Genomic DNA, 11,324 nt, shown 5'->3' with positions numbered 1-11,324 from the left:
CCTTGGACCCATCCTGTTCAACATCTTCATTAATGATGTGGACATTGGAGTCAGAAGCGGACTGGCCAAGTTCACCAACGACACGAAACTTTGGGGCAAAGCATCCACACCAGAAGACAGGCAGGTGATCCAGGATGACCTGGACAGGCTGAGCAAATGGGCGGACAAGAACCTGATGGTGTTTAACACCAAAAAATGCAAGGTTCTCCACCTTGGGAAGAAAAACCTGCAGCATCCTGCTAGGCTCGTCAGTGCTACATTGGCTAGCACAACAGAAACAAGAGACTTGGAAAGAGACCACAAGATGAACATGAGCCTGCAATGCGATGCTGCAGCTAGTAAAGTGATCAAAACGCTGGCTTGCATCCATAGATGCTTCTCAAGCAAATCCCAGGACGTCATTCTCCCCTTGTACTCGGCCTTGGTGAGGCCGCAGCTGGAGTACTGCTTCCAGTTTTGGGCTCTGCAATTCAAAAAGGATGCAGAGAAGCTTGAGAGAGTCCAGAGAAGAGCCACACACATGATTAGGAAAACAGACGTTACGACAACAGGCTGAGAGCCATGAGGCTCTTTAGCCTGGAAAGCACAGGCTCAGGGGTGATCTGATGGCCACCTATAAGTTTATCAGGGGTGTTTACCAGTATCTGGGAGAACATTTGTTTACCAGAGCACCCCAAGGGATGATGAGGTCATAAACTACTACAAGACCATTTCAGGCTGGACATAAGGAAGAATTTCTTTGCTGTCCGAGCCCCCGAGGTCTGGAACAGCCTGCCATCGGAGGTGGTTCAGGCACCTACATTGAACACCTTCAAGAGCAAATTGGATGCTTATCTTGCTGGGATGCTATGACCCCAGCTGACTTCCTGCCCTTTGGGTGAGGGGCTAGACTCAATGATCTTCCGAGGTCCCTTCCAGCCCTAATGTCTATGAAATATATGAAATCTATGTTGAACAGTACAAGGCCCAAGGACCCAGCCCTGGGGGACCCCACTGCCCACATCACTTCAGGTCGAAAATGACCCATCCACCACCACTCTCTGGGTGTGACCCTCCAGCCAATTGGTGACCCATCTGACTGTGTAGGCATCAACACCACAATCTCCTAATTTTTTAATGAGAATGGGTTGAGAGACAGTGTCAAAGGCCTTCCTAAAGTCCAGAAAGACTACGTCTACTGCGACACCTGCATCCAAGGATTTTGTGACCTAGTCATAGAAGCCTGCTAGGTTGGTCTGACAGGACCTGTCCCAATGAACCCATTTTGGTTGATCCTAAGCATACACTCCCCTGCTTGCCTCTCGCAGATGTGCACCTGGATAATTTTCTCAAAGAGCTTTCCCAGGACCGAGGTAAGAATAACAGGCCTATAATACTTCAGCAATGGGAGGGCCCTAGCATTCACACTGCTACAGTTACCAAAAACAGGAGAGGAAGAAATGTGAGAATTGTCCCAAATATGATGCCTAATGATAAGTACACAAATACATATGTAACACACTCCTGAAATACTCCTGATTCACAAGTGTGGAAGACCCTTCTAATTCTTCCTCAGTGGGTCTTTGACCTAATGTAGAACCAGTGGCTTCTGGATTGGCTGTGCAACATCCTTCTCTTGTGCAGAGACAAGCTGAGGAGCTACATTTTCTGTCAAGAGCCTGTGGTCATCTACCCTGCTATGTCACTTGGGGTGCTTTTTCACCTGAGGTAGGCTGCTCATGCCTCAGGCACCAAATTAGGCAGACTTTTGGGTTGCTGAGGATCCTTCACCTTTCTGGAGTTGGCAACATAACAGGGAGTGACAGTTGACAAGACTTTTTGACTGCAGGGAAGAGTTGGGAGAGAAGAACTGGAAATGCTGAATCCTCACTAGCAGGAAAGGAAGTTACTAGAGCTCTGTGCATTTTAGAACTGTGGATACTTTGGGCAGATCTACACCATGGTGGTTGGGATGTTTCCAAGTATATCATTCCCACTGGGTCTGTTTGTACATTTCAAACTCAGAAAAATGAAGGACTTCCAGAACTCCCTGTTGTGACACTCTGTTTGAAATGTGGTCATCAACATACCTGAGTGCAGCTCCTTAAATATTGTGGTTCTTGGGGATAGCTTTCAGCACTGGTATATTTCTGGTTTTGCAGTGTGCTAGTTGGAGTGGTTGGATGGGCATGCTCTGGAATGTCCTGGCCAGGACACAGTGGCTCTATGCTATAGGCACAGAAAGCTGATCCACCCAGCGTTATTTTGCAATACTGAATCTGTAGTTGAGTTCCAGGTTGAGCTTTAATCACTAGACTATCCTTTCCTCTCATCTCTCAGAGCCAATAGGTTGGGAATATTAATGTACATAAAAATTAGGCTAGCAGATGTGCATAAAAAGAAAACTGATGTTAAACGTCACTCATGTAGAATCAAACCTAACCTGCTTTTCCTTGTAACCAGTACATTTGCTGGATTTGGCTGCACTGTATGGGTGCGTCCAGACAAGCACACACTGGCTTTTGCCTTGTCTCAAACCCCTTTGGGACGGGGCAAGAGGTACATGTGGGAATGAAAAAATGTTCCCTGCACTGCAAACTTGCAGCTTGGGGAGAAAATTAGATCCCCGGATACCCAGGGGTCTAAAAAAAATGAAGTTAAAAAAAGTGGGGCAGGACTGTCTGGGACCACGCCCTGAGGCAAGCGGAAGCTGGGTCCTCCACAGAGATGCTCTGGCTGCCAGAGTGTCTCTATGGTTGGCCCCTCACCCTAGTGCTGAAACATGTGGCCTGCCCATGCAGGGCAGGCAGCTGCTTCAGCATCAGGGCTCCAGTGCCAGTAAGTAAGGAGGGGGGAGGGGACTACGGGGGGACCCCAGATGGCCCCACCCACTCTCCCAGCCCTCTGATCCCTGCCCTGCCCAGCCCCATCCCCCGCCATCCCCCCAGCCCTCAGATCACTTCCCTGCCAAGCCTCTACCCCCCAACCATCCCAACCACTTTCCTCCCCAGCCCCTCCCCCTGCCAGCCCCCCCACCCCCATCATTTCCCTGCCCAGCCTCTCTCCCGCCGGCCCCCCCGACCACTTTCCTGCCCGGCCCCACCCCCCAGACCTCCCCAATCACTGCCCTGCCCAACCTCTCCCCCCGCCAGCCCTCTGAGACCCCTCATCCCTGCCCCCCAGCATCCCAACAACTTACTGGCCGTCCCAGCTGCCATCTGTCACTGGGGCCCTGCCCACACAGTGCGGGGCAGAGGGACAGCCCCAGTGACCCCAGCCTGGGCCCTCCCCCCCTGCTGCCCTGTGTTGCCCAGGAGGGGCTCTTCTAGGAGGCCCCAGAGTCCCCCCAGCCTGTGCTCCTGAGGTAAGAAGAGGATTTTTTCAGGTTTTTTCTTTTTTTTTTCTTTCTTTTTCTTTTTATAGTGCTGGTGCCTGGGGTTGGGGGGGCAGCCATGAGGGCCTGGGGGTGTAAGTGGGGGGTGGGGTTGGGCGGGGAAGCCATTGGGGTGTCTGGGGGGGCAGGGGTGGGGCTGGGTGGGGCAGCCATCAGGGGGCTGCAGCAGCTGGCATAGCCTCTGTTGGGGGGGCTATAGTCCCTGTGGAAGAGCAGCAAAATATATATTCATGTTTCATGAATTCGTGAATGCATGTATTTAGAGTTCACTTTATTATTATGATAGAGACACTGGTAGGCTTCCACATGGCTTTAACATGGTAGATATATCAATAAAACATTGCCCAACTGATCGCTGTCTCTGTTTCACTCACTCTCTCTCTTTATAGTGGTCTTTTGTTTTACTTGTGGAGGAACATGGATTTGGGGGTATTTTACAGAGTGACTTTGGGATTTTTTTTATAAGCGATTTTTCAGTTTTCCAACAGGGAACACCAGAATTCCCACTAGGGAGGCCAGTGGCAGGACCCTGCTTGCTCAGAGCTGGTACCTCAGACCCAGCTGGCTGTGGCTGACCTCCTGGCCAAATGGGGCCAGGAGGACATGCTTCGACATTTCAAAGCAAGCCACCACACCTGGAACATCATCTGGGTGATAGCTACCCTGATGACCAGGCAGGGGGCACATATGGCAGTAGTGCTGCACAGAGGCCAACCGTGAAGCCACAGTGCACTGGCAGCTGGTCCAGAGGGGCAGATGTCTCCAGTGGCTGTAGAGTTCCTATCCGGGTCTGGGAGGTGTGCAGCAGGTCACAGCCAGGCAGCAGTCCCCACTGCCAGATTTCTGCAGTGGGTAGAGGGTGCAGAGAACTCTAAGGGCTGCTATAGCAGTCCAGGTGGCACAAGGGGCAGTATCCCCGTGTACCAATTGGCTAGGCCCCAGAAGCTCCTGAGAGCAAGTAGCGCTGAGCTACTTGCCAGGGTGGCTTTTTGTACTGCTGGGGCCAGGACAAAGCAGCTTTTTAGACTGCTGGGGACAGCAGGTGTTGCTGGCCCCAGGCTCTAGGCTCCCCTGGCTGCAGATCCAGGAGGAGCCAGGCAGTATTATTTTGCCCCAAGTGGCACAATTTGCTCCACAGCAAAGTGAATGTCCGAGCACGTGTGCTGAGGCAAAAAGCTCCGGCTCAAATTTGCACTACTTCTATCTGAGCCTCTGCAAGTTCACGTGCTTGCATGTGTGGATGTGCCCTGCATGTTGAGATATGATGTTAAACTCAGAAAGAAAACATGTTCCTATGCGTGACTACAGCTTCTGAATATGCAAGTAATTAAGGGTTCTCATGACAGTTTTTATAACTGATGTACATACTACTTTCTTTAAAATGGGATTATTTCCTTTGATATTTCTATAGTCCATTTCATCATAAGGTGCTGAACAAATAGTTAAAGTGCAAGGTGTTATGATAGTGTAACCATACCATACCATACCATGCCATAATGTATGGCATTATTACCTGCAGTTGCAAATACATAACTGAGAGGACATGTCAACCCTAATCCTGGAGTATAGCAGGTGAATATTTAGTGAATACCACAGTACATGGCACTAAGAGGGGGACATATTTTTAGCCAAGGACACAGGTCACAGTCCTACTTATTTGTAGAGTGCCATGGGATTTTTACCACTGTTGCAGATTTTCAGGCCTTACATGAAAACGCTACACTTCCTGGAACATCATGTGTTTACTTCAGAAGGATGAATGGTTAGATCAATCTTGCCATTGTTCCTAACTGCTCATCTTACCCAAAGTCTCTTCACAGAACCTCATTCTGTCACCTACTTCTATCACTTTTAATGTGCAAGGCACTTATTGTCAAGGAAAGAGATTGAATATGTGACCGCAGTGCCATTGATCCACACAATTAAAGCCGAGCAGAAACTTTAAACTAATGCCCTTAATTATAAATGATCAAATGAAAATTTTGATTTCATTTTGTAATTTTCACCAGCTTCTTTCATGTAATCTCTCTGGATAGTCCAGTGAAAACCTGCATATTTAAAATGATAACATGAGACCAAATTTATAAAAGTAGTTAGATGCTCAGTAGGTTTCTTAAATGGGTATAAGTGTTACAACTCCACAGGTGTGCTGGATAACTTTAGGCAAGTCATTTTTCCTTTTCTGTCCCACGCACTTCCTTCATTTGTAAAATGAAGATAGTGATTCTTGCCTTCTTTGTAAATCACTTTGAGATCTCTTATTGCATTCATTGCTCTAATTTGCCACTGTGTATTATTCATTCTCATCTATTCTGTGTGCATGAGTGAGAAGAATGGGCTTAAATTCAGCTTTGACAATGCAGAGATGTTCCTGATAGGTAGAGGTAAAGCTCTGGAACATTTAGCATAGAGCATGTCTGCTATATCTTTTGAAAAGCTGTGCTTAATTTGTCAGAAGAAGTTCAAACTTCTGAGTTGTCTACTTCTGAATTCCCACTTATCAGTGGTGGCCAAAATCCTTTTTCACCTCCATGTCTAGTTGCAAAGCTGAGATCTTTTATTTCAGATGTCAAATTTTCCTTGGTCTTCCATGACCTGCTCTGTATTTTCTGCACCCCTCAGAGAAGTTGGCTTCAGCTTTCGTTGCTGTTGTACCCTATATAAATCAAATATGTGGTAACCCACTTACATAAGTTTGGTCAGAGAGGTTGTTCTCCCTTCCCAAGTGGGCAGTATTTCATCCAAATACATTGTTTGCAGTGGAATCACTCAAGGAAGAAAGCATGGCTTTTTTCTCACAAGAAACAAAAGCTCTCAACCTAGAAGCAAAAAGGATTCAGCTACATTTGCAAACCTTGTATTTTATAAGGTTCACTTCCCCCTATTAAATACAGCGCCAGCTAAAATATTTAGAGCAAAATAGTGCTGCATTCACCTTTAGAAACTACATTCTATAAGGGACAGATAACACTTTGACTGACAGAGTAGGTTAATGGGAATTTTTCATCAATAAAACAAACAGCAACGCTAGTACGTACTGCAAGCATAGTTCTATAGTATGGTTTAATTAATGAAGATAGAGTTGTCTAAGATGCATGCGTGCAATAGGAGAAGTTAATATCCAAAAGAATTAAATTCCAAGAAGTACAAAAAAATAAAATAAATGTGCTTCTTATATAAGCCTAAGATCCCACATCTCTGTACATCTGCTAGTCGTACCCTAGGCACAGACATAGGCCACCTCTCCTCATGAAACTAAAGGCATGATAGGATCTAATGCATGATTCACACAATTGCAGGTCCTGCCCTGCTATATGTGCATGGCAGGAGGTGTGATTGTGAGGTTGCACCTTAGCTCCCATTGCGTCTTATTGCTTCTGCAGTGGGGACCCAATCCTGGGCTCTCCCTGCACTGAGAAGTATCCATGGCTGGGAGCCCTGTGCACCCCACTTGAAGGGCTCCCAGCTGTGGGGATGCCCCATGCATTCCCAGGGCTAGAGCATCAATGCTGTGGCAGTCTCCCTGCCCTGTGGGGTGCAGGAAACCCCTGGGACCAGAGAACTGCTGCAGGTATAATCTCCCCTGGGGCCAGAGGAACTCCCCAGGGTATCCCTCCCCCCCACCCCAGAGGAGTGAGATACCCCTGGAGCCAGAGGATCACCACAATCCTAAAGACCCTGCTACACATACAAATTAAAACTCAATGGCAACCAGCTATAAAGTTAGTACACATATTCAAGGTTTTACTTTATAGCTGGTTGGAGCTTTTTATTGTGTGATAGCTACTTTGCACGTGTAGCTGGTCTCTACGTAACTGCACAATTAACCAGTTAATCACACAATACCTGTTAAATGTAGAAAGGGCTATAATTTCTTGATATGTATCTGTCATCTGCCTGTTTTCAAAATTGGCTGTCAAGTAGCTTAACTGGAATTGCATTTAATCCAAGTTTAAGCATGCTTAAAAACTTGACACAGAGGAAGACTAAGCTACAATAAAATCCCTGTTTTCTGGCATTCTACTAGCCAGCATACTGTATTAACCAGCATTGTGCCACTGCCATCCACCACCGTGCCACCGCCTCCCGCAACCACGCCGCACTGCTGCCGCACCACCATCAACCACCATTCCATGTTGCTGCCACCACCACTTGCAAGCCCCCTGCTCTGGCTCTGGTATTTTTAGATAATCAGTGTTTTTGCATTACTGGCACCTGGCATTCCCCACTTAACAGAGATTTTACTGTATATTCATAGTAAGGATTATATGGGATTTCCCTGGCAGACTTTGAGGTTCTAAAACAATTTAATATGCACATGAATAAGAGCTGCAACATTGGTCCCAATGGCTTGGCCTGGTTATAGCAAAGTAAGTTCATTTTAGAGTCTTACTATTGTATTTTCTTTTGGGCTTGTAAAAAAAAAAAGTATTAGAGCTAAATATCTCAGGAAAAATACAACTCACCAACAGATCCTGGATACTTGCCTAGCTAAAAAAGTTGTAGGAGATAGTTATTCTCCCTGGTCTCCATGTATAATTAGCTTTAAGATAATTTTAACTGAAAATACATTTTCCATGATTCCCAGGTAGTGCCTCATGCATTCAGAGGGTTAATATAGCTTACAGTGAGTGGCAAAACTTGTTAAAATACATGTTTTATGGAGTTTTGAGACCTTTGATCCTTTGTGCCATAATAATATAGACTAACAGTAAACTCACTTGAAAGACTTTTTAATGGCAATACTAAATTAAATCAATTGATAATGGCAGTTGAGCAAATCTTGCCATTTTCCCTTTTAACAAGAATAAAAGGCCAAACAAGGACCAGTTAGTCAGAATGAAATCAGATTTGATGACATTTTCACTCCTGAACTCTTGGTATAAAATGGTCACCTAGGAATTAACTGATCGGGAATGTGAAGAATTTGGGAATAAAACTGCATATATGCACTTAATTGCTGGGTAAAAAATGATCAGGTAAAGAGACTGTACTTTATATTATGTATTGGGAAAATTTTATTGAGTGCATATGCATGCATCTATATAATTTTAATTTTAATTAATCTAATTTGAGCTTTTCTTTACAGTCTGTTCAGGTTACACTTTATTTTAATTCTCTGGATCTCAACAATGCACATGTGCTGGTGTTACCCCATTGTCCCTTCTTCGGTAAGCCATAATAATTGTTTATTTGAGCATCAAGTATTTAGTTTTTTAATTTTTTTATTTTATTTACTTTGGAAATAGGTATAAATATTAGGCATTGTTGTTAATGTAACAGAAGGATTAGTCTATACCAGTACTTTAGTACCCTAAAAAAGAAACTTATGAAAAAAATTCAGTCAAATCAACCATAGAATGTTGTCCGTATTATTTATCTAAGTATTGTAATGAAGCACTTCAAAATAGAATTAAATAGGATATTTTGAGGATATGTATACCAATATTTCTTCAATGCTTACTATGAGAGAAAATTACCCTGCTAGAACACTATTCAAGAATATTAGACTTTATTTGAGGTTACTATCAAAATTGTGAAAATATGTTCTCGATTTAGACGTCTTGCTCTGAATTTAAAACCAATTTCTCTCTTAAGATGTATTTTATTTAGAGTACTTTGTTTCTTGTTTCTATATTTCTTTATAGCTGTAAAATTTATCATGGTTTAGATTTCAGTTTTTTTCTTTCAGACATGATTTATATCACTACATTTCATTAAGGAAATCCATCACCAGTACAAATGGTAGCTACTTCTGTGGTTATTTATTTTATTGATGTAATGTTCCTATTAGTTTTATTTATCAATCTTTTGTTTCTTCTGCATATGATTTATTTGCATAAATATTTAATTCTGTTTCATCTTTCATCATATATAGCATAGACTATAACGATCCATTTATGCATCCTTCTTTCATTACAGCTCATTATAGCAGTTGCATACTATATATGATATAGTATTTAAATTATATTTTTAATTATTTCCTATTTAACATATGTCAATGCCTTGTACTTTAACATAAGAAAAATAGTGATATAGACTTACTTTAATTCTTGTATGGGTCGTATTGAAAATTTTAGAACCTCTGGAGAATTCTTGCAGATTTGCTTCTTGCAGATCACATTTCTTTATAATAAAGTAATACACTTCCATCTGGGGAAAAATAAGTGGATAGGGTGTATGAATAGGAATCTGTCACAGACTCAGTAAAGGATATTAGGCAAATCGTTTAGACTTCTTGAACTTCTCTTTTCCCTTTATATAAGAAGGTATAGTGCTAATGAGAGCCACCACTGTAAATTTTTTAGCTCTATGAATGAAAATGCTATTAAGCACTAAATGACATTATTATAAATAATAAAGAATTCAATCAATAGTGATAAATGGATGAAATCCAGCATATTGAAGTTAGAGGAAGTTTTGCCATTAACTTAATGTGGGGACCCAAGTGTCCATCCTGTGGCTTTATATTTAGTGAGTTCCCAAAACATGAAAAAAAAAGTATGCAGCCATACATAGACATGTCCAGTAGATTTATTTTAAAATATATCATTCTCTTGAGTCCTAGTGTAACTGAATAAAATAATTTACTTACCATTTGTATGAAAGGATATAAAATACTGCAGTTTATTTTGATTCCCTTGGCATGTTTGTATTTTAGACATTTTTAAAGATTTATAATGTGCGATTATATAAAAGAAATATAAATATATGTACATGTGTATAATTCCAGTCTTATTACATTCCCCTCTTAAAAATCCTAAATCAAAACTTTAGTTGTAATTGTTTTTGTAATAGGGTAGGAAAATCCCCCAAAATTCTGTGCGGTGCAGGTGTTATCTACCATTTAAACTAAATGGATTTCACATAAATGATAATGAAATTGCTGTTACATCATTAATTGAGAAATCTTTTTTACAGTAAAAATGTGCATTGTTCTTTTCCAGTAATAAATGTGTAGTGTTTCCTAGAGGCATGTCTTACATGCCTTACCAGGATAGCATCGTTGAAAAGAACGCATTTCTGGCAGTAGACATAACTGCACCAGTATCAACGTTTCTTACAGGCGTAAAAGCAGTCCTTGCATTTTCAATGAGGCTATAAAAATCTGCCTGTGGGTGCTTATCATCTATAGCAAATAATAGCTCATCTTTGTCATTTTTAAGCATAAATATGTTTTTGTTTCCACTTTGCATTTACAGTGGGCAAGTCCCAACAAATGTACAAATCCATAATTTTGTCTTTTCTTATCTTTGTGTCTGTGTTTTTATCTTCAGAGCAATAATCCTTTTTATTTGAATTGCCAGCTGTATGGGAAATCTGATTACTGTCTCATCCTGCTGAATAGCTGCTTAGCCAAGGTGGACAGGAGTGAAGAACTGGCTTTTCTAAAGCCTTACCTGGAGATGTCTTTCAATAAAAGGTCCTTTCGCAATGGGGTTGGATCAGGAATTAAAAAAACTTCCTTTCGAAGAGCAAAGTCATAAATAAGTGCTCAAGAAAATACTCCCAATTTTAGCATCTAATGTTTAACTTTGCGCTTAAAAATCATTTGCTGTGCATTTCTATGATAAAACCAACAGAGACAAATGTATGGGTGTGTTCATAATGTAAGCAGATGTTTATTTCAAATAGTGCAGGCCAAGTGAAGTGGATGTAATTGTTCAGAACAGGCATTGTTTCCAAACTTATGGTGTCATAAAGTTTTGCATTGATATAAATGTATTTTCAGTTAGTTAATTCCCCCTGCTTGTAAAACTACAGATTTAATCAGATTGCTCTTGATTAATACAGAAATAGTCCTGTGCTTTGAATATGTGTCTACCTGAAACTGATTTTTAGGATGGCAGCATAATGTCCTACATATGCTCTTTTCTAGTATAAAAGGTACGTTTTTGGCAATGTAGGATATAGCTGTACTTTACTGGCCTGAGTCATTCACATGAAGGCT

At 42.2% G+C, this 11,324-nt stretch overlaps 1 protein-coding gene across 2 annotated transcripts; it reads left to right on the top strand.

The window, feature by feature from the left end:
• Positions 1 to 8,460: 8,460 nt before the first annotated feature.
• Positions 8,461 to 10,860, top strand: NPS (neuropeptide S). Of its 2 annotated transcripts, none has more exons than XM_090058186.1 (2): positions 8,461 to 8,544; positions 10,681 to 10,860. In XM_090058186.1, exons 1-2 carry the CDS (start codon positions 8,506 to 8,508, stop codon positions 10,858 to 10,860), a joined length of 219 nt encoding a protein of 72 aa, XP_089914312.1. In that variant the 5' UTR covers positions 8,461 to 8,505. The 2 variants fall into 2 exon arrangements, with proteins under 2 accessions (XP_089914312.1, XP_089914311.1); XM_090058185.1 differs by having other exon boundaries at positions 8,506 to 8,544; positions 10,651 to 10,860.
• Positions 10,861 to 11,324: the final 464 nt, after the last annotated feature.

This window comes from Crocodylus siamensis, chromosome 7 (assembly GCF_052110815.1).
Source record: "Crocodylus siamensis isolate JL-2025a chromosome 7, ASM5211081v1, whole genome shotgun sequence".
NCBI classification, from domain to species: Eukaryota; Metazoa; Chordata; order Crocodylia; family Crocodylidae; genus Crocodylus; species Crocodylus siamensis.
The sequence above is the reverse complement of the archived record's forward strand: the minus strand, read 5'-3'. Positions and strand labels throughout refer to the sequence as shown.

Excerpts from the sequence above, each read along its gene's own strand:
- NPS (XM_090058185.1), top strand. The coding sequence starts at position 8,506 with ATGCACATGTGCTGGTGTTACCCCATTGTCCCTTCTTCG. Across the intron at positions 8,545-10,650 it reads ACCCCATTGTCCCTTCTTCG|AGCAATAATCCTTTTTATTT; the intron begins GTAAGCCATAAT and ends TTTTATCTTCAG.